Raw genomic sequence first — 23305 nt, forward strand, 5'->3', positions numbered from 1 at the left:
TCCCTTCAGAATTTTTTTATCAGAGGACAGCTCCACCACATGTGGAAGAAACTTCCCGTAGTTTGCTCACATTTCCAGCAGTTTCCCTTATCGTTTTTGTATATTTGCGCTAATCTATTCGGTGTCATATACCACCTGTACATCATTTTATAAAAATTCTCTTTTAAATCCGTACACAAAGTAAATTTCAAATCTTGTCCCCAGGCTCTTTTCCACGCATCGTACTGTATGTATTTTCCTATATTCTGTGCCCATACTATCATACAATGTTTAATTTGTTCTTGTTCCAATTCCAGCCTCAAAATTAAATTATAGAATTTTGTTATTTTTTTCTTATCCTTGTCCAACCATATTACATCCATTTCTGTTTTCTTTTGCGTTATACCAAATTCATAGAATCATAGAATCGTAGAGTTGGAAGAGACCACTAGGGCCATCCAGTCCAACCCCCTGCCATGCAGGAAATCCAAATCAAAGCATCCCTGACAGATGGCCATCCAGCCTCTGTTTAAAGACCTCCAAGGAAGGAGACTCTATCACCTTCCGAGGAAGTGCATTCCACTGCCGAACAGCCCTTACTGTCAGGAAGTTCCTCCTAATGTTCAGGTGGGATCTCTTTTCCTGTAGCTTGCCTCCATTGTTCCGGGTCCTGTTCTCTGGAGCAGCAGAAAACAAGCTTGCTCCCTCCTCAATATGACATCCTTTCAAATATTTAAACAGGGCTATCATATCACCTCTTAACCTTCTTTTCTCCAGGCTAAACATCCCCAGCTCCCTAAGTCGTTCCTCATAGGGCATCGTCTCCAGACCCTTCACCATTTTTGTCGCCCTCCTTTGGACACGCTCCAGTTTCTCAATGTCCTTTTTGAATTGTGGCGCTCAGAACTGGACACAATATTCTAGGTGGGGCCTGACCAAAGCAGAATACAGTGGCACTATTACTTCTCTTGATCTAGACACTATACTTCTATTGATGCAGCCTAAAATAGCATTGGCCTTTTTAGCTGCCGCATCACACTGTTCACTCATGTTCAACTTGTGGTCTACTTGGACTCCTAGATCCCTTTCACACGTAGTTTCATTCAGCCAGGTGTCCCCCATCCTATATCTGTGCATTTTATTTTTCCGCCCTAAGTGCAATACCTTACATTTCTCTGTGTTGAATTTCATTTTGTTAGCTTTGGCCCAGCTTTCTAGTCTATTCAGGTCATTTTGAATCTTGATCCTGTCCTCTGGGGTATTAGCTATTCCCCCTAATTTGGTGTCATCTGCAAATTTGAGAAGTATGCTCCCAATTCTGTCATCCAGGTCATTGATAAAGATGTTGAATAGCCCTGGGCCCAGGACAGAGCCCTGTGGGACCCCACTGGTCACTTCTCTCCAGGATGAAAAGGAGCCATTGTTGAGCACCCTTTGGGTTCAGCCGGTCAACCAATTACAGATCCATTTAACAGTTCCTTTGTCTAGCCCACATTTTACAAGCTTGTTTGCAAGAATGTCATGGGAAACCTTGTCAAAGGCCTTACTGAAATCAAGATATACTATATCCACAGCATTCCCTTCATCTACCAAGCTGGTAATTTTGTCAAAGAAAGAGATTAGATTTGTCTGGCATGACTTGTTTCTCTGAAACCCATGTTGACTTTTTGTGATTATGGCATTGCCTTCTAAATGTTCACAAACTCTCTGTTTAATGATCTGCTCCAGAATCTTTCCTAGAACTGATGTCAGACTAACTGGACGATAATTGTTGGGATCCTCTTTTTTCCCCTTTTTGAAGATGGGGACAACGTTTGCCCTCCTCCAGTCTGCTGGGATCTCTCCTGTTCTCCAGGAGTTTTCAAATATGATTGCCAATGGCTCCGATATTACTTTTGCCAGTTCTTTTAATACCCTTGGATGGAGTTCATCTGGTCCCGGAGACTTAAATTCATTTAGATTAACAAGGTGTTCCTCTACTATCTCTTTACTTATTCTGTGCTGAAATTCCCCTATTCTGTCCTCTGCTCCATTATCCTCAGGTTGAGCACCCTTTGCCTTTTCTGAGAAGACTGAGGCAAAGAAGGTGTTGAGTAATTCTGCCTTTTCTCTATCTCCTGTTAGCATTTTGCCATCTTCTCCACGCAGTGGCCCTACCGTTTCCTTCTTCTTCCTCTTGCTGCGGACATATCCAAAAAAGCTCTTTTTATTGTTCTTAACCTCTCTAGCAAGCCTGAGTTCATTCTGCGCTTTAGCTTTTCTGACTTTACCCCTACACATGCCTGCTATTTCTTTGAATTCCTTTTTCGTGATTTCCCCCTTTTTCCATTTCTTATACATGTTCCGTTTCAAACTTAGCTCGGTTGAAAGTTCCTTAGTCATCCATCCTGGTTTCTTGAGACACCTCCCGTTTTTCTTTCTCACTGGAACTGTTTGAAATTGTGCCTTCAGTATCTCCCTTTTGAGAAAGTCCCATCCGTCCTGAACTCCTTTATCTTTTAATATTTCTGACCATGGAATCGCCCTCAATACTTCTCTAAGTTTACTGAAATCCGCTCTCCTAAAGTCTAGGATGCGTGTCTGACTCTGCCTGGCTTCTCCTCTCCATTGTATAACAAACTCCAGGAGAACATGGTCGCTTCCACCTAAGGATCCCACCACTTGCACCCCATTAACCAAGTCATCCTTGTTGGTTAGGATCAGATCTAAAATAGCTGACCCCCTTGTTGCCTCTTCCACCTTTTGGACCATGAAATTGTCTTCCAGGCAAGTGAGGAATTTGCTAGACCTTGAGGATTTTGCTGAGTTTGACTTCCAGCAAATATCAGGATAGTTGAAGTCGCCCATCACTACTACATCTCTCTTTTCTGACTGTGTGGTCATCTGTTCTAGAAAGATATCATCCAATTCCTCAGTCTGACTTGGGGGTCTGTAGTAGACTCCCACCGTAACACCCTTGTTGTTTCCCTCCCCTTTGATTCTTATCCAGATGCTCTCCACCTGGCTTCCATGATTGATGTCCAGGATCTCTTCACTGGTGTAAATATCTCTGACATATAGTGCTATTCCTCCTCCTTTCCTGTTTGGCCTATTTCTCTTAATAAGGGTTATACCCCTCTATTTCCACATTCCAATCATGAGACTCATCCCACCAGGTTTCAGTGATGCCTATTATATCATATTTGCTTTGTTGTACTAGGAGTTCGAGTTCATCTTGCTTATTTCCCATGCTCTGTGCATTAGTGTAGAGACATCGCAGACCATGGTTCCCTTTTACTTGCTGCCTGTGCAAGTTTTTTTGCCTCCCACTGCTGGGTCCTTGCACTGTTTGCCTTGTTTCCTCTATGTCAGTTTGACCATTTTCGCCATCCTTTTTCGCCTTCCTTAATATTGTCTCCCTTCCCCTCGGAACTCAGTTTAAAGCTCTCCTGATCAAGTTCTTGAGACTGTTGGCAAAAACATTTCTTCCAACTGGCGTGAGATGCAACCCGTCTGTTGCAAGAAGTCCCTCCTCATGGAACCGCAGCCCATGATCGAAGAATCCAAATCCTTCTCGGCAGCACCATCTGCGAAGCCAGTTGTTCACATCTGCTATTTTCCTCTTCTTTCCTGGACCATGCCCTTCAACTGGCAGAAGAGACGAGATGACAACCTGTACATCCATTCCTTTCAGATTCCTACCAAGCGCCTCGTAATCCCTTTTGATGTCTTGAAGGCTGTGTCTTGCAATATCATTAGTTCCCACATGGACCAAAAGGAAGGGGTATTGGTCAGTAGGCTTGACCAGTCTTGTCAGCCTCTCTGTCACATCACGGATCTTTGCACCTGGAAGACAACACACCTCTCGAGACATCTTGTCAGGCCTACAAATCACTGCTTCTGTACGCCTCAGCAAGGAGTCCCCTACTACGACCACATGCCTCCTCCGAGGCTTAGCAGCGACTGTTCCCTCGGGTGGGACTCTCAGGCTCCCCTGCTCTGTCCATGCTGCTCTTCTTCATCCTCCTTGATAAGGGAAAGAGCTTCGAATTGATTCTCTAGCTGCAAGCTCCCCGAACAATTCCTTCTTGGCTTACTTCTCTTTGTGACATTCCTCCAGCTGTCTGCCTCCTCTGTTTGGCAAGTGACCTCTTCCACCCTAGCATCTTTCTCTGCGTGGTACTCATCCAAGATCGTTAGTTCTGTTGTGTCCAGGAAATCCTCTTGTTCCCTAATATGCTGAAGTGTAGCTACTCTGGACTCCAGCTGCTGCACTTTCTCCTCCAAGAGTGCTACCAACTTGCACTTGGTGCATGTGAAGTTCTCCACTTCTGTAGGCAAGAAGAGAAACATCCCACAAGAGTTGCAGGTGACTGCGGCAGATCCCTCGTTGTCCATACTGCAAAGTCTTTAGTAATAAATATAACAGTCAATCTACTGGGAATACTTCTTTAAAGGTAAGTACTGGCTGCTATCTTACACTTAAAGGGAAGGTTCTGTTTCAATATCTGATTCTAACCTGATGCCACTTGAGCAGAGTTGTTGAGTTAAAACGAAAATTTGCGCGGCTCTGGAAGTTGGTATATAAAGCTAGTCTGCTAGCTCCGCCCCCTTGTGACTCACAGATGTGACTCACAGAAGCTCCGCCCCTTCAGCAACGAGCACACGGTCTTGAGCACACGGTCTCAAAATTCTCTTTTATCCGCTTTATATTTCTCAGTTAATTGGTAGTATAAATACCAATCTATATTAATTCCTTCTTTGAGCATTTCTTCTCTAGATTTCATAATAGTTTTCCCTTCTATTATCTTTAGATAATCTTTATATTTTAGCCAGTCTCTTCCTTCAATTCTACCCTTCTTTAATATTGCTTCATGAGGAGACGCCCAATCTGGCAAATTTATATAACATTTTTCCTTATATTTTACCCATACTTTGTATAATGCTCTCCTTACTATATGTTCTTTAAATTCCTTATTTAGATCTACTTTATTCCACCACATGTATGCATGCCACCCGTATCTTAAATTAAATCCCTCTAAATCTAATTATTGTTCATCCTTTAATTCCACCCATTTTGTTATCCATTCTGAGCAACATGTATGAAAGTATAATTTCAAATTTGGCATCCCTAATCCTCCTCTCTCCTTACTATCCATTAGTGTTGTCCAATTAATTCTAGCTTTTCTTCTCACCCACACAAATCTCTTTAAGTCCCTTTCCCATATCGTAAAGATTCCCTCATTATGGATTATCGGTAAATTTTGGAATAAAAATAAGATTTTTGGCAGAATACTCATCTTTATTAATGCAATTCTCCCTAATAGTGATAATTGTAACTTATTCCACTTTTCTAAATTGTTCTTTATGTCTTGCCAACTCTTTTTGTAATTATTATCAAACAAGTCGTTATTCTTTTTTGTAATATAAATCTCCAAATATTTAACTTTTTGCTGTATTTTAATCCCTGTTTTTTCATATAATATTTCTTGTCTCTTTTTTCCCCCCTGATTCCGGAGCTTTGTCTTTTAAATATAATAGAAAATAAGGTTTTAAGAATGAAATTGAAACCATTACTATATTTAATTACCGCCGCCAGAATAACAATTGCCAAAATCTGGAGAAATAAGGAAGTACCGAAAGTGGAGGAGTGGCTAGAAAAATGTTTAGAAATTGTAGAAATGGATATATTAACTTTGAAATGAAAGGATGAAATGCCTGAAGAAGACAATTTAATTTGGTTAAGAATAAGAGAAATGTTTCAGAAGGGAAAGATCAAATAAGGTAATAAGGAAAGAAGGGAAATATGTAGGAAATAAGTTACACCGTTGCTGTGTTAAATTTAGTGATTTAGAGTCGATTACTGTACAAGTTTAGGATTTAAGCAAACTAGAATGGAAGATGATGAGATAAGGAAGTAAGGATTATAGATCTTTGAGAAATATGGATTTTATAGCTAATGTATAAGCAGTAAATGAAATAGAAAGGTGATGGGTTGGGGTTGGGGAGGGAAGGGTCAAGATTAATGGAATAAGAATTTGGAATGTGTATTGATATTGCCCTTTTTACATTGTAAATAATTTCAATAAAGATTACAAATACAAAAAAACTTTGGTTGTTATCCTACATTGTAGCAGGCAAAGCATGTACAGTTCTGTGTCCACTCCTGTCTGGGAAGATGTTAATCCCCAGAAAGATCCCTACTGCTACTGCTTCTTATTGGTGCGGAATGGTTGAGCGAGGAAGACAGTTCAGACGGTGAAGAACCAACTGGTCTCAGCTCAGTGAGGAAGAAACAAGAATGCACTCACAAATGGAGTGCACCTCCTCCATTTCCTTTTCCTTGGAGCCCAGACCAGCCTCATCTTTACTGCAATCTGATTTGTTTTCCTTCTTCCTCCCTTCTGCACTGGTATTATTATTATTGTTTATTTATATAGCACCATCAATTTCCAGGTACAACGACTGAAAACAGTCAGTCCTGCCAGAAGCATACAGTTTAAAATGTGTGCATATATCTGCACACACAGAGAAGTATATACTCATGTATAAGTCTATACATTTTAGTCTCATAATTGAGCCAAAAAAAGTTGACTTGTCCATGGGTTAATGTAAGTACTGTACTTTAACTCTTATTTTAAAAAAGAACCATCCTCTGGTAAAAAGCAGGAGTGTAATCTATGCCAGAAGTACTAAGACCACTGTACTCTCTCATCCATCCAGCCTTTAGGGTGGGCACAAACAGTTATGTCTGTTGGCATTTTGTAAGGTTTTTGGCATTGTTTTCTTTTGCTTCATTTTTTAGATTCTATTTCATGCCTATACGTTTTACCCTTGCCTTATCCATGAGTCATAAAGAAATCCATGATCTTGGCCCCCAAACCTGCCCTCAACGTATACATGAAAGTGACTTACAGTTGAGTATATACAGTAATAAAACAAAACTATAAAATACAGTTATTAAATAAATTATTGAGGTAAATTTGCAAATTAACCAATACATGTAATGAAATATGCAAGGTTATAAAATAACATTCTACTAAAGTTCCAAATACCTTAGAAAAGAAGAAAGTTTTTAATTCACATTTAAGAAGCAGCAGTCCTTCCTGAGGCTACACAGCATCTGGAGAGTGGCAGAGAATAGCTCCTTGTACCCCGCAAAATATACATGTGCATAAGCCACTAACAGGATGCCACTCTTAATGCATATCCCCTGTGTGTACTATGTGACATGGTGTAACCCTGAATTCTCCAGTGGTGATATTATAATCATGTTGTTCCTTGCTTGTAGACTTATTTTCTTCCTTGCAAACAGTAAATTTCATAGTGTAGTATAACTTTCCCCACCTTGGCGTCTTTGGACTTCAACTCTCATTATCTCTGCCTAACATTTGGTCAGGGATGATGGTCATGCAATCTAAAACATTAGAGGGTACCAGATTTGGGAAGTAGGGTATGAAAGAAATCTGGGGCTGAAATCTTAGAGGAGGCAGGCTATAGCTACTGTGGCACTTCTTGCACAAGTAGATGGCATCTGGCTCCTTTGACCATCTGGAAGATGAGAATACAAATTATTTCCTGTAAAACCTGTTTTATTCCTTGTTGCAGTTCTTAGCCTGCCTCATAACCAAATACCTAAAAGTTGTTGTGAGTGTGGCTAAAATGAATGCATAGCAATTGGATCATTCTTGTTGCATGTTTCTTTCAGCTTTATTGCTCTGAGTTTATGCAAAGGTTGCTAACATGCCATCTACAAACATCCCAACATGGAGGCTGTAAAATGTTTCCTCGTAAAAGTGTTCTGAGGGAAGTGTCTGTGGGCAAGTGCGCTTCAACTTCTTTTTGGCTGGACCTGATCAATGTTGCTATGAAAGAGGGTCAGGGCTCTACTCATTAAGGTGTCATTTGCGTAAGTCGATCAATAGAGTTCATACTCTTTGCCACTAGAAAGGATCATGGCCAGTATGATAACAATACATCACCTTCACAAGTTGAGCCTTGGCTTCAAGCTGGAGTGGAGCCAATTCAGGCTTCCCTGAATCTGTGCAGTCCTTCACAAAATGGCTGCTGTAGGGATTAAGCTTGAAGCAGAGTAAGGACATCTTACCGTCTCAGCCCACACTGTTGCTTTTGCTTTGCCTACATCTGGACAGTGCTACTAAGTCACTTTTATTTAAAGTTCCTTTAGCCTCAGCTGGCCAAGCATAGGGTTCATGTGACTGGCACAGGGTGTTAGGCCTGCAAATGCTTATCGGAGAGGTTCACCTGTTTGTCTTGGACACCCTCTTCCTTGGACAATGTGTTCTTGCCTTCATCCGCTGGAAGGTTTCCCTTATAAACTAAGGTTTGAAGTAAGTGCCATCAGGAAGGGCTTTGGGTGGAATTTCTTATTCATAATTGTGTGTCTGACTATAACTTTATGTGCTCTGGTTGAGGTACAATTTTGGGCTATATGCTGTCATGGAGAAGGCTTGGAGATTCCTCTTGTGTCTAGCCCCACAGAAATTCAGGATAGTCAAGCATGATACCTCCATTTTCCAGGAGCAGTGTATGTGTCACCTTACCATATATCTGGGAACGAACAATGAATAGAAATTTCCATTATTCCTTGTCTGTAAGCTTCCTAAGCACACCTTGGTTAGTCACTTTCAAGACACAGAACCACTTCACTGGGATCAGGTGTGTGAAATGTGCGTAGACCTCCAGATGTTGTGGGACTGCAACTTTCAGCATTCCTGACCATTGGCTTCCCTGGCTTGGGATAATGGGACTTGCTTTCCAGAAACACTCAGAGGGCTACATGATTCCTGCCCCAGACTTAGATGGACCTGTGGTCTAATTCATTGCAGTGTTCTTAATTCTGTCATGAATTAGTTCTATTAATTTAATTTAATTCTGTTCCTCTCCTCTGCCCCATGCAATTCTGAGATGCCTCCCTGCTTTGACTGCCAGAGCATTAAAACATTCAATCCAATCTCCCTCCCTTTTCTCAGAATTGTCCCTTTCTTTTCCTTCATGCTGCATAACTACTGCTACTCATTTACTTCTCATCCAGGTGAAGTTCTCTTGCTACAGAAACTGTGTCTATCCCAGTAGTCTTACTTGTATGTAGAACACACCTTCCTCCTCCCCACCCCACATAGATGCATGCAGGTATTTGTATATCCTTTTCACCTTTGTAACCAGGAAAATACATTTCCTGTAGTCTCAGATAATTATATCTATGCCACAAGGCACCAAACACCTAGCCAGTGTTTCTTGATGCTCTGTACAGGTGCCGGTGCACTTTTGACTTGGTGTATCCCTGCCATTTTTTTTAAAATGCAGGGACGAATGGACATACTGTTCATCTAACTATACGTATGATGGTAGGGAAAGAAGTGAATGTAGTGGTGAATGTTGTTGGCCACTCTAGCTTGTGAAATGATTGTGTAGCCTTGCCTCAGATAAAAGTTATTACACTTAAAAGAAACTTTCCAAGGTAGAATTTTATAAAATTATAGGCTCTGTGCGGGTGTAAATATCCTGAAGGTATGAAATCCCATCTGATCTTGGAAGTGAAGCAGGGTGAGCCATGGTTACTACTTGGACGAGAGACTGCCAATAAATACCAGGTGCTCTAGGCTGTACTTTGGAGGAAGGAATTGTCAAAACCACCTCTGAGTATTCCTTGTCTAAGAAAACACTATGAAATTAATGGTATCACCATGAGTCTACAGGTGACTTGAAGATGTGTGTGCGCACGCACACACACCAGTGCTATCAAATATTTAGTCTCTTGGTCTCACAGGAGGATAGTAAAAGAGATACAGGATCATAGATAGGAGGAGCAAACTCTTTCCTGACCTGAGTGCACTAACACAGCCATGTCTTGTGTGGTCTGATTGGATCTTGTTAAAGTCTTTGGTTGAGATATTTTGAGACCACAGAAGTGACTTGTAAAAATGTTCCTATCTTTTAATTGCTGTATGTCTTGCAGACCTTGCAGATGAAGCTTTGAAATTCTTTTAAAGAATACATAGAATTGAAATTGGTAGCACCCTTCCAAGGGCTACTTCTTTCCTCCTCCTGTTTTGCAAGTAGAAGTGCCAGTTTCACCCACGTGAACCTCCTCGCTTTCCTGTCTCCTTTCCCCCTGCCCTGCCTTTGCCTGGTCTGATGGAAAAATAAAATTGCATAGCTGGAATTCTTCTCTTGGACAATTTTAATATTTTGTTTATTAAAGGCCCACTCTTCAAAGACTGGGCATGGGTTTTAGGCACACTAGCGGAATGGGCGGTAGGCCTGGATTTGCCGTGTGCCTTTTGAAAGTTAGTGTTTGTCTGTTCCTGCAAGCTGGTTGTCTTGGAATTTTGACTGTCTGGGTTGGAGTAGCCTGAAGCCATCTCCTTTCTCGTGGTCATCCGGTTGTAGACTTGGAAGCCTTCCTCTTTTTCCCTTCTTTCTCCTCTTTGCCTTAACCAGCTTTCAGATTTGACCTTGATGGTGTTGCTGGATAAAGCTGTTTTCTTCAAGAGGGAGATCCCACTATGGTGACAACCCCCAGGTTTTTTTCTCTCTCTACTGCTTCGATCTCTCCTTCAATGTATCTGTGAATCATTGAAGAAATACAAGGGTTAGTTCTTTCCATGAAGTGTCTGGCCACAGATTTCCATGCCCAACAACAAGAACTGTACTGAGCTATTGAGATGTAACTTACCACAAGCCAGTAGGAGGGAAGGTGGGCTGGAGGGCCTCTCCATCTTGGTATTGCTCTGTCTTTTGGGGGAAAGACAGAGATAGCTTGGGTGTAGTTGGCACTTTCCTCTCCGTGGAACTCTTGAGGTTTAACTTAACAGCAATAACAAAAATAAAAACTAAAATCTGTAGTCACAGATTTTCACAAGGGAAAGAACAGCAAAAAGTACTCCCCATTAAACTTCTTGAATTCAAACCAAGGCTGGGTATGCTGTACGATCAGAAGAGGAACATATTAAATAATCAAGATGAAATAAAAAGAAGATCGAAACAATAAACAAGATGAAAAAAAGACAAAAAAATAATGTCACATGGAATGAAGAACCATATGAAGATGAAACCCAAATTTTGGAAAGCAAAGTGGAAGTGGCACTCAGAGAAATTGGAAAGAATAAATTACCAGGAACAGATGATAATCTGCTTCAAACCAAGCAAACAGAATCAATTCCAGTGTTAACCAAAATATGCTAACAAATATGGAAAACAAAACAGTGGCCAACAGATTGGCAAAGATACATTCCAATGCACAAAAAAGGAGATACAAAAGACTGCAGGAATTATAAAAGCATAGCATTAATTTTCCCTGCAAGCAAAATTATGCTCGAAATTCTGCAGCATAGACTTTAATCATATATGGAGGGAGAATTGCCAGATCCAAGCAGGGTTCAGGAAAGGAAGAGGTACTAGGGACCACATTGCAAACATACGATGGATAATGGAGTGAGCCAAAGAATTACAGAAAAAAATCAGCATGTGCTTTATAGACTGTAGCAAGGCCTTTGATTACTAGAACATGAAAAGCTATGCCATGCTCTTAAAGAAAGACATCTCATAGTTCTAATAAGGAATCTGTACGTAGTACAAGAGACTACTGTAGGATCAGAATATGGAGAAACAGAAGGGTTCCCAGTTGGCAAAGGGGTCAGACAAGGCTGCATTCTATCACCCTATCTGTTCAACCTGTATGCAATCTACGATATGAAGATGACACCATACTGCTAGTGGAAAGCATCACAGACTTGGATCAGTAATTAAAGAGAGTCAAAAGAAGAAAGCGCAAAGACAGGCCTAATATTAAACATAAAGTAAACAAAAATAATGACCATAGAGGATTTACATAAATTCAATCTAGATAATAAAGATGTTGAAATAGTTAAAGATTTCCCATATCTTAGATCAAACATAGATCAGAACTGAGACTGCAATGAAGAAATCAGAAGAAGATTAGGAATGGGAAGGGCAGCTATGAAAGAACTAGACAAAATTCTAAAGTGTAAAGATATACAGCTGAACATTAAAGTTAGAATCATCCAAGCCATTGTATTCCTCATCATGATATGCGGATGTAAGAGCTAAACAGTTAAGAAAGCAGATAGAAATTAATTCATCTGTGATGTGGTGCTGGAGTGCTGAGGATACTGTGGATGGCCAAAAAGACAAACAAATGGGTCCTTGAACCGATCAAGCCTGAACTCTCCCTAGAAGCCAAGATGACTAAATTGAGGCTGTCATACTTTGCCACATCATGAGAAGGCACGACTCATTAGAAAAGACACTGATGCTGAGGAAGGTAGAGGGACGTAAAAAGAGAGGAAGACCACATGCCAGATGGATAGACTCGATCAAGGGCCTGAGCAGAGAGGTGGGGGGGGGGGTTGAAGATGTCTCTCATTCACAGGGTCTCCATGAGTTGAAGTTGACTCAGAGGCAGCTAACAACAACAGACTGAAGCTCTGGTTGAGTTGCAACAGGACTCTTGTATCATTGCTTAACCATCTGTTCTTCTGGCCACAGGAAACCTGCTGGCTGTTTCATGCATTTCCATGAAATATCAATCAAACCTTTCATGCTGGGTGCCTTTTTTAGTATCATTTTATTTTTCCAGGGGAAAAACAACAACAACCCTAAACATGCCAGGAAATGGAGTACTGTGACCTGAATTGATGGTGCAAATTCTCTATATAATTCTGATTCTGGTAATTGTGAGAGAAGCACAAAGAGGCCATGCAGAGACAGAATCTCCTTACCTGATCAGCCCACTTTCTGGTGTTAGATATTGCTTGCATGTTTTCTAGTTAGATCTTCAAAATTATAGAGGCTAGAAACTTTTTTAAAATGAAAAGCTAAGAACTATCTAGTTTAAAACTTTGTAACTGAATTATGTGTTTGTATAGACAAGATATCAATTCAGGTACTTCATTACATGGGGTTTCTGGGATAAGTGTGTTTTACTGGTGTAGGTTTCTGTTCAGAGGAATGACCCAGGTTTGACTCTCGTAACGTGGGGTTGGCAAAATGTGGCCCCAGAGCTATATGCGGTCCCCTGGCTGTTATGTGGGCTCTCAGTCCCTCCAGAATCCTTGGACATCTCCAGGAGGCTAATTCACCCTTTAAGTAGTTTGCAGGGGCTCCACAGCACCATTCAACATTTAAAATTTCCAAAACCAGGAGTGGCTTTTTAGCCATTTCCCATGTTTTTTGCCACTTTGGCAGTTTGATGCCCCTTGAAAGGTTCCAGGGGCAGAGAATTGGCCTGTGGATCTGCTGTAGTTGTCCAGAACCTGAGCCTAAGAGTTCTGGGTTCAACACCAGTTGACCTTTCTGGAGGAGATGGGAGGCAAAGCATAGGTATGTGTATGCTGGCAAGGATGCCAGGAGTGTGATACCACATATCCTTTTCAGGAAAGACTGTTGAACAGAGATGTGATAAAGAGTAAGGACCGGGATGTGCTGCTAACACATGATGAGACTGACTTTCTGCGTGCAAAAGATACTGTTACCATGAATTGTAGTTTCCAGTGGGAAGAGGAGAAAAGGCTGAGTAATATTTCACTGCAACACAAAAATAGATGCCTGTTTATCTGGTGCACACTTGGCCCCATTTTGAAAGCTGCGTGACTGGGTGGGAGTGTTTCTTTTTAAAGGTCTGTCATTAATAAAAGATTAAGGTACTTCTCCCCACCCCCAATAGCTCCAGCAAGTCATTAATTGTCACAGTTGCCATGAAGGGCTGCCAGGGGGCAAGCGTTAATAATATCATTACACATTTATTCTGCTATAACGGTTTGAGTGTTGGACTAGGACTCTGGGAGATCATGCTTTGAATCCCAAGTCAACCATAGAAACCCAGTGGGTGGTCTTGGGCTTGTCACACTCTCTTAGCCGTTGGGAGAAAGCATTGTCAAATCTCTGAAAAAGATCTTGCCAAGAAAACTCTAGGTTTTCTATAAGAGGGTCACCATAAGTCAGAGACAACTTGAAGACACATAGTAGCTGCATTTACTCTATTTGCTTGCTGTTTACTCTATGGTCCTGCTTTATGTAGCCAATTTCTGTGGCTGTTGTGTTCTGATTTATCTCATTGATGAACACAGAGCTGATGTGTTAGGCAGGTGGCCTGCCTCAGATGCAAGCTTTAGGCAGGGGTACCATTGAAAGGGCAGCAAACTGTCAATTATTTGTTGTTGATGTATCACTTACGTTTGTGGGTGCCTGGTTTACTTTCTGCTGAAACATCACGGGCTGCTTCAGCATTTATGCCATTTGTGTTACTCACTTCATCAGAGGAAAAAGAGAGTGGGTGCATGTGGTTCCCAGGGCCAAACCTGCTTAGTATTAGCAGTAAAATAATACACGTTTGTCTTGGGACTGTTCTCTGTGTGGTGCCTTTCTTTTGAGTTCCTCTGGTTCTGCCTTTCTTTCCTTGTCATGTGGCTAAATTGAGGTTCAGTGTGGCTTTTTGTCCATCTCCATTGACCACCTATAAAATGGAATGGGAGAAAAGGGACACAAGTAGGCCCTCTGTACCATATTCTCTTTTGAGGAAGCATGAAAAATAAAATGGTTGTTACCTGCCCTTTTGCCTTAAAGATAATGTCACCCAGGCTCAGTGCAATCCTGTGCTTGCTTATTTGGATGTAAGTGCCACTTTGTTCTGTGGAGCTTATTCTCATTGTGAGCACATTAAGAAATAAAGCCTAATTTAACAGCATATCAAATTAAAATCTACAAGTTGGTTCCTTTCAATATTGCAAGACACATGTGTAAAAGTTGAATATAGGGTACACTTCATTTATCATTTATCAAAGCAGATGTGTTCCTGGGCATTACTACTTTAACAGAAATATGGGTACTTGAGATAGAAATAAAATAGATAGAATAGGAATAACTGTTTAACATGTTTTAGCAAAACCTTTATCCAAAACTAACAATATGCACATGTGAAATGAAACAACAAAGTCAAGGAAACCTTGCATAAGTCAGGAAAGTTATTTTAATCCTTCTAGAGACCACTTGAAAGCTTTTTCCAAAATGTATCCCGGGATGGTTTCCTCCCACTTTCATTAGCCTCCATTTTTCTTATGATTTCCAATTTTGTCTCCAAATTTACAAGATCCATGCTTCTTTAACACGTGGGAGTAGCTAGAGAGATAGCCTTGGCCGTTTTGCCTATTTTCTCTATTTTGCTTGGAATATACAAAACCAGTTGCAGAACACTTTGGTCTTCCTGGGCATTCCATTTCAGACCTCAGAACAGCAGTCCTTGAATAACAGCAACAACACAAGATGCAAATATATCTATAAACTCCAGCCTATCAACAATTGATTGAATAGAGACAATGGTTTCCTGACATGCTACACAACACTAGTTAAAACCTCAGCCTCATGAGGTGGCTCTCTTGGCCAGTTTATCACATCTCCTTTCTGGTTCCCATCCCAATAGCTCCCTCCACCATTCACATAGTTATATACTTCCTCCTGCTTAGTTTTTGTGACCATTGTTAAAACTGAACTTGTCACCTCATCACCACAGGTTTTGCATTTCTATTGTTATTGATGTAGCCATCTCATTCAGAGCTATACAGGTCTGTTCCTGATCACTCCATGCATTTGATGAAGTAGACTTAAGTCTACATAAGCCTATGCTACAAGTTCTTTCTTTCTGTCTCAAAGGTGCTACAAGATCTCTTTGCATACTGATCCAGAGTAATATGGTTATGTCTTTGAATTCTAATAGCAGATAAATTATACAAAATGAGAACATATGTGAAAGGGTGCTCAGCTTCCAAAAACTACACAGAAGTTTTGGCCTAAAACCGTAATTTATAAAACTTGCAACACAGCACGAACTGCCCTCTTGCCAATGAACTTACATAATTTAGTACCTGGCCACTGCATATTTTAACAACCGTTACTTTGAAAAACTGTAAAAAGAACTAGATTACTATAGAGGATAGTTGTTATATTGATTGCTAAATGCCTGATGATCAGAAGCTCAGTCTTTACTTTCAGTCTGGCAGGTCTGAGTGGAAGTCTTTGGCTGCACCACTTTAAAAAGCCTGTATAGGAAAGTGTCCTGTTATATAAAAGAGTGAGATATGTACCTGTTAGTTGAAAAGGTTGGGAGAAAAAAATAAGAAGAGAAGAACTTCTTGTGAGCTGCAACTGAAACATAACAAGAGCCTTTCCTAAATCAAGGGTGGGGTTGTGGTCTTCCAGATAGCACTTGATTGTAACTTCTATTTCTCCTAGCTTATATGGCTAATGGTACAGGATAGTGAGTGTTGCAGTCCATCAACACTGGAGGGCACGTGTTATCCATCGTGTGCTCTAAAGTAGGAGTAGGCAACTATAGAAGGATCTATTAGCTAGTTACTGCCCTTGGAGCCCCTTGGGGAATGCACAGAGTGCCCAGAAGCCCAAACCAAGCCAAATGTGTTTGGAAGTCCACTTATTGTTTTGAAAAACTTTTTAAAAAGTTAAACACTATCAGGGGTGTGTGCAGTGTCTTTACAACTGAATTACCAATGCTACAGGCTTCTAAAGGTGTATCTATACTGCAGGCATAATGCAATTTGACATCACTTTAAGTGCTGTAGTTCTATGCTATGGTATCCTGGGATTTGTGGTTTTATAAGGTCTTTAGCCTTCTCTACCAAAGTGTGCTGGTGCCTCACAAAACTACAAATCCTAGAATTCTGTAGGATTGAGCCATGGTAGTTAAAGCAGTGTCAAACTGAGTTATTTCTACAGTGTAGATGTACCCTAGGATAGGCAGTTAATAGTTTTTGTGTGCGTGTGCACCAAACACTAAAGCATGGCTTGGGAGTCTGGAGGAGTTGGAGGCTACGAAGAGCTCTTGAGGGGCTGAATATGGCCTTGGCCTAAAGTGAAAAACAAAACACCCCCTCCTCAAGCAAATTGGTTGTATAAATTTTAAAAACAAAACAAAATTTATGTCAAGATCATAATGACATAAGTTTTTGGGATAACATTTGCAAATTAATAGAAGAGAGCAAGAAATAATACTTTATCAATAAGTGTGATTTCTGTGTGCTGCTTATTACAGTATGTGATTTATTGGGGAACTGCATGGCTTACTAATTTCTTTACACAATACTATAAAGCAAAACTGCAGTGGATGCTGACTAACAAAGAAGTCAGTAAACTGTGGAGTGGTGCTATTCCATGATCTGCAGAGTTCTAGGAGATATTAAGTAGCTTAAGTAGGCTCACAAACAAAAACAAAGAGGCTTGCTCCTACTTGACCAATCTCTCCCTCCATTTTAAAGTGTTAGGAGAGAAAATCTAGGTAATTGTAAAACATTTAACTCTTGTTCTGCAGTTATGTTCCCTCTTGTTAAAAAGTGGCCTTGAATATTGTTAAAGTATATTGCTAATTTGTATTGAAAATGTTCAGATGTGTCAATGGTTAACTAAGGTTTAAAATGGTTCCTGTTGCAGGCCAGAAAGCCTAGGCCTGGAAGAACAAGTCTTCAAGGACATGTGCTGAGACATAATATAAACAAATGTATTATTGTTGTGGTCTTGTGTAGTATGGTGACTTCATGAGAAATAGATGTATAGTAGTTTGCTGTGCATTGTGTAAATAGCAACAAAGTTAATAAACCCTCATTTGAGCGAAAATCTGTGTGGAAGTTACTTTGATATTGAGTAGCTGAGAAGACTGCATCTGTTCCAGTTGGTACCAGTCCAGAACCACCGGTAACAAGAGACATCAACCATCCCAAAGATCTTTTTCTCTAACAAATATCTGCCGAAGTGGAGATGCAATCTTCACAAAGAGAGTGTTTTCTAGATTGTGGTTTCACATGTTAATTTGGATCTGACTGCAGGTGCAGATTGTTCCTCATTTAAAGCACACTGACCAGCAAGTTATTTTGCAGCCATCCAGGCTAACGCATTATAATTATTGCGGATTCCTCTCAATTGCTACCCAACTTGATTTTATGCTTTTTCTTCTAGTCTTTGAAACTGAAAATCTTGTGGCACCTTCAGGACAAAACAAGTTTGATTTGGCAGAAGCTTTGTGAGCTTTAGCCCACTTCATCAAGAACATCTGATGAGTCCACAAAAGGTTCTTCCAAATAGACCATTGCATCTTTAAGGTGCCACAAATCTCTTAGATGGTATTGCTACAAGATAGTAGCACGTCCTCCCCCTTCAAAAGTTTTGAAATTTCACATACAATCTTCTCTGGGTTCTCTTCTTAATTGTTACTGTTAATTACTGTAATTATTTCTCTGTCATGAGGTAATGCTTTGCTAGTGATCTTGCTAATGTTGGGTCAGATGTTTGCTGTACTTGACCACTGATGGGTACTTCTTTCTCTCCAGCTCCTGGAATATGTGGGGAAGGGGAAGAGCATAATTGATGTGGGTCTAGCCCAAGCCCGACAGCCCCTGAGTACTAGGAGTCACTACTTTGAGGTGGAGATCGTAGATCCCGGAGAGAAATGCTACATTGCACTAGGCCTGGCTCGCAAGGTAAGAAGAAAAGGCTGTGGCATCATTTCCCTCATTGTGTGTGTGTTTAAGTGTGTAGTAGTTTCTTCTTGGAAACCTAATATTTTCTCCCATTTAAGAATCCCCCCCTCCAGATTTTTTTCCTCTGAGATGCCATCCTGTATGGCTGGGGGCTTTGTGAGAATGACACATGGTATTTATGTGGCTCTTAAAGACATTTTTTGGGATCTTCCTCAGATGTTTGGCTCTTTTTCTCTTCGGATGAGGAAGGGCAGCTGTGACTGAAAGACCCAGTTGATCAGCCCCACAGACATAGGAGGCAGCAGTGGGCCTTTAGACTGTTACTAGAACAACCCTGAGCTCTTTTCTCAGTTAAAATATGTATTCCTGGCAGGAACTGCAAAAACAATAGAGGGGATGGGGCATGCAGTTGGCTGCCTATGGATGTACGTTTTCCAGCTGCCACTTGTTAAGCATTTCAGGCTATGTAGGGATTATTCTTGCCTGAAACAATGATATTGCACTGGGGAACAGACAGGATTGTGGTTTTTGTTTGTGTGGTTGGAGGGAAATGGATGCATCCTGAAGTGGAGAAATTGAGGTTTGTTCATTGGAAGTCTAGTTATTGAGAGCTAAGTGTTGTGTTTCCAAAGATAATTTCTGAAGTCTTTCCTATCTTGGGATGCAGTTTGTAAGAAGCAGTGACTTCAGATGATTGATGAAGCAATATCTCATTATTCCTTGTAAGCCCATCTTAATATGAACAAGAGGAATTATACTTCCAAAGGGAAGACCCCAAGCTCTTTAAATAAAAAAAAGGGCAAAAGTCTTGTGTGAAAAAAGTCCACATAACATCAGGAAAAGGTGTAGGGGAGAGGATGTGTATAGTCATCAGTCTACAGCTTTTGGGAATCCTGAGGCAAAATCTGCCTTCAACCTCTGTCTCTCTCCAGCCACATCTATGCTGCATTTTTCTACACATTGTCTGCTGCCCTGGATAGTCTGAACCAGGCTTTCTTCTTACTGCTAAAAATTCCAGATAACAAATTAGAAGCAGACAGGGTTGCACATTGAGGCTGGATTGGCATCTTTCCCTCTTCCTTTCCTGTCAGATGGGGCCAGCAGGTTCTGTTGTTTGCCTTCATGCATGGCCAGGATTCACGTGGCGTTTGAGGCTGGGCAACTCCATTCCTCCCCCCCACACACACACTATGGCAGTCAAATCCCAGAAGCCATGTCAAATTGACAAAAAGTAAGATTTTGATCAATTTTTTTTCACCCTCTCTTACATTCCTTTTCCTACACTAGGCAACTTAATTCTACATAATCTGTGATTGTACGTCTGTGTGTGTGTGTGTGTACACACATGTGAGAGAGGGAAACAGAGAGATAGATGCATCCCTGCAGAAACTGCTTTGAGGTTTCCATATGGTTTCCACATAGCATCTGTGTCACTGCCAATACAGCATGATGGCAGGATAACAGCATGTAAACCCCCTTGGCCTAAATCCATGTTTTGCAGACTTCTCAGAACAGAGGTGTATTCTTTTTCCTCAATTAAAATTGGAAGTATACAGAAAAAGTTTGTGTCAGAGTGTGAAGTGAGAATTGGATACTTTCTTCCTTCATTTCTTTATGATTTTCTTATCTGGGCATGCCTCCTAATAGGTAGGAAGTCAGCCCCAGAATGGTGACTTGTGCAGAAATGTGAAAGTCAACCTCTTCTGCTTCTAGGCAGTTCTGCCACACTTCTCTGTTAGTAATCCAGATGCTGCTGGATTACCTATTCCCAATTTGAACCCGAAGTGCTTGATCCAGAACAAGTCATACAGACACACCACAGACATTGTCAGTTTGGAGGTCCCAAGAATCTTCAACTTGTTTGGCAAGAACTACCAGTGTGGTGTAGTAGTTTCAGTATGGGACTACGACTCTGGAGATCAGGGTTCAGTTCCCCACTTGACCATGAAACCCACAAGGTGGCCTTTGGGCAAGTCATACCCTCTCACCCTCAGGGGAAAGCAAACTGCCTCTGAACAAATGTTGCCAAGAAAACCCCATAATAGGTTCACTTTTGGATCGCCATATGTCATAAGCGACTTGAAGGCACACAACAACAATAACAACAACAGACTCTATGGTGAGGAGTTTCAAAATCTAACTACCACTATTGTGGGGTTGGTTATTTTTTAAAAAAATATCAATGATCAAACTTGATATAGTTTTCATAGTTTGGCTCACCTAGTGCTACATTTTCCCACTTTCCTAGTAAGAGATGCAATACTAGTCTGATCTGGTGTGCATTACTGTTAAACTCTGGGAACTTCATAATGTGCTGTGGAATCTGCCTTATGAATACTGTTCCAAGAAGGACTCTTTCTCACCTCTTTTTGCCCTGAGGATTTATGGGTCTGCTCCCTGTGTTTGTTAAATCACAGTTCCAAAAGACATGGGAATCTATCCTTCTGAGGCCCTCGGTCTGTCTTTGCCATCACATCCTTTTGCTGAGAATTGGACAGGGTTTTCAATAGTTTTATGGTAAACTTGCAGCTTTGGACTGTGTAAACATATACTGCTTTGAAATGCACACACACAACTCTTTAGTGGGAGCTCCTTCTTTAAAACACATATACACGCACACATGTTGGCATACTCCCTGGTGATTAAACAGTGACGTTGCATGACACACCCTGTCCTGTTTCTCTCTTCCCCTAGGACTACCCAAAAAATCGGCATCCTGGCTGGAGCAGGGGATCAGTGGCCTACCATGCAGGTGAGTGAGGACTTGCAGTCCTGAAGAGTCAAGCTTAGGGCAGAGTGGAAAGACCAGAGTGGATAGCAAAATGTCTTAGGTTTAGATTGCTCTTATTTGATCTGTTTCTCTCTGCCATTTCTCTGGAAGCAGAGAAGGTATGTGGACGAGGAGGACTTGAGTAGAATTGGGCTCTGAAGGATTTCAATAAGACAAAATGGCCACAAACAGATGGGTAAAAACTGCTACACCCTAAAAATGACTTCACATTGCCTTCAGAAAAATAATGTATTTCATTATTGATTGGAGAGAAACTGAGACTGGAGGAAGAGAGGAGAGTTCCAGATCTGTGGTGCCACTGCCACAAAGGCCCTGAGAACCTGAAGGTTTCTCCAGATAATCTAAGGATCTAAGAAACTTCAGCTAAAAAAACACACACACACACACATCAAAAGGAATGAAAAGGCAAAACAAAGAAAATGACAACCACATTAGCAATGAATTAACTTGAATGTGATAACTTTGCCTGATTTTAACCCAGAAAAGCTGACAATCATATACAGATGTCTTATTGAAATCCTTCAAAACCCAATTCTTCTTGAAGCTCCTTTGAGGGGAAGGACCAAAGACTTGGCACAGCCACCCATTATCCTGCCCAGGCATTCAAAAAGGCCAGAAGAAGCGTCATGGTGGAAAGAGTAGAGGAGGTCAGTGCTTTGTTTAGGTGCTTCCTGGATGGGCTAAGGTCTTGCCTTTCACCACTCTGCTCTGAGAAGGGGATGGCTTCCTTTTTTGATAAAGAGTTAAAAGTACAGGACTTACATTGAACAGTGGATAAGTCAATCCAGTTTTTTGGTGTCTGTTTTTTGGCTAAGATTGCTAGACTCGTACATGAGTACAATACTTCTTCCGCTTCACAATCCCTGGGGCTGCACAGATGATGGTGAAAGATTGTCATTCAGTGCGTTCATCTACCATCCTCAAGTTTCTCATTCAGGGTCTCTTGATAATTTTCTGAAGAATCCCAGTTTAAAAAATTCCTGATAGACTTGATTTGAACTTTCCAGATTCTTCATTTTCCTACCTCCATCCTTGCCACTCCCTTTGTTGTTTCAACCTTATTCTTGGCCTGTTTTCAGCACAGCTGGGAGTGTCACCACCTTCTGTTCCACTCCTCACTATGCCCACATGACTGTTCCATCCCCTTGACTTGGCTACTTTTCCTCTTTGTAGATTGTCTTGTTGGGATAGTTCCTGCCCTTTCTTTCCAGAGTTCTGTGCCAAGGGAGGCTTGAAAGAAAGGTTGAGAGTCCTGTCCAAGAACTCCTTCTTTTCTTCTCTGGCTGCTTTCTGGCCCCTAGATTGCTTTCCCCCCAACTGTGAAGTGACTAGGACTTGAGGCAGATTCCACTGGCTGGTGTGCATGTTAACTTCTTGCACTGTTGGCACAAAAGTTAACAAGTTGATGCTGGAACTGATCAGCAGATATCACTCCCAGAAGCTGTGTTGGAATTAGCCCTGAAAAAAGCTAGGGTCAAATCCCACCTCTGTTATGGATCCTAATTCCCCATTTTTAAATGATAAATTTAGCAAGTCCCTTCACTAGGTAGTTGGCTAAATGGAAAAAAATACTATCAGTTCTTGTTATTAGAGATGTAAAAGTTCTCAAAATTTTGAAGCGGGGGGTTCTCTCTCCTTCTTCCCCCCAGGAAAAAAAGAAGACTGCTTTGGAGGGGAAAACTTAAAATATATGTCATACTTACTTACTTTAAATATACAGTCAGCCCTTGGTATCCACAGATTTTTTTATCCATGGATTCAAGTATCCACGGCTTGAAAATATTCAAAAATATATAAACTCCAAAAGCAAACCTTGTTTTTGCCATTTTATATAAGGGATGCAATTTCACTATGCCATTGTATTTAATGGTACATGAGCATCCATAGATTTTGATATCTATTAGGGTTGTCCTGGAACCAAACCTCAAGAGCCCACTGTATGTCATACTAAACCTCTTTTACTGCTTTAGCAGAATAAAATGCTTCATTCATAACTTAGTAATTGTATAAAATTTTACTAATTGGCATATTT

The 23305-nt window shown here is 40.9% G+C and overlaps 1 protein-coding gene across 6 annotated transcripts in view; it reads left to right on the forward strand.

The window, feature by feature from the left end:
• Positions 1-23305, forward strand: part of LOC149322748 (SPRY domain-containing protein 3) — a 65258-nt gene that overhangs the window by 26055 nt on the left and 15898 nt on the right. For all 6 annotated transcript variants that reach the window (XM_089482530.1, XM_089482531.1, XM_089482528.1 and 3 more), the window contains 2 exons: positions 18333-18482; positions 21177-21234. In XM_089482530.1, the coding sequence (XP_089338656.1) occupies positions 18333-18482; positions 21177-21234 (208 nt within the window). The remainder of the gene's footprint in view (positions 1-18332; positions 18483-21176; positions 21235-23305) is intronic.

Source organism: Sceloporus occidentalis, unplaced genomic scaffold (assembly GCF_023333645.1).
Source record: "Sceloporus occidentalis isolate IW3139 unplaced genomic scaffold, rSceOcc1.0.p SCAF_1, whole genome shotgun sequence".
In the NCBI taxonomy this organism is placed as follows: domain Eukaryota; kingdom Metazoa; phylum Chordata; class Lepidosauria; order Squamata; family Phrynosomatidae; genus Sceloporus; species Sceloporus occidentalis.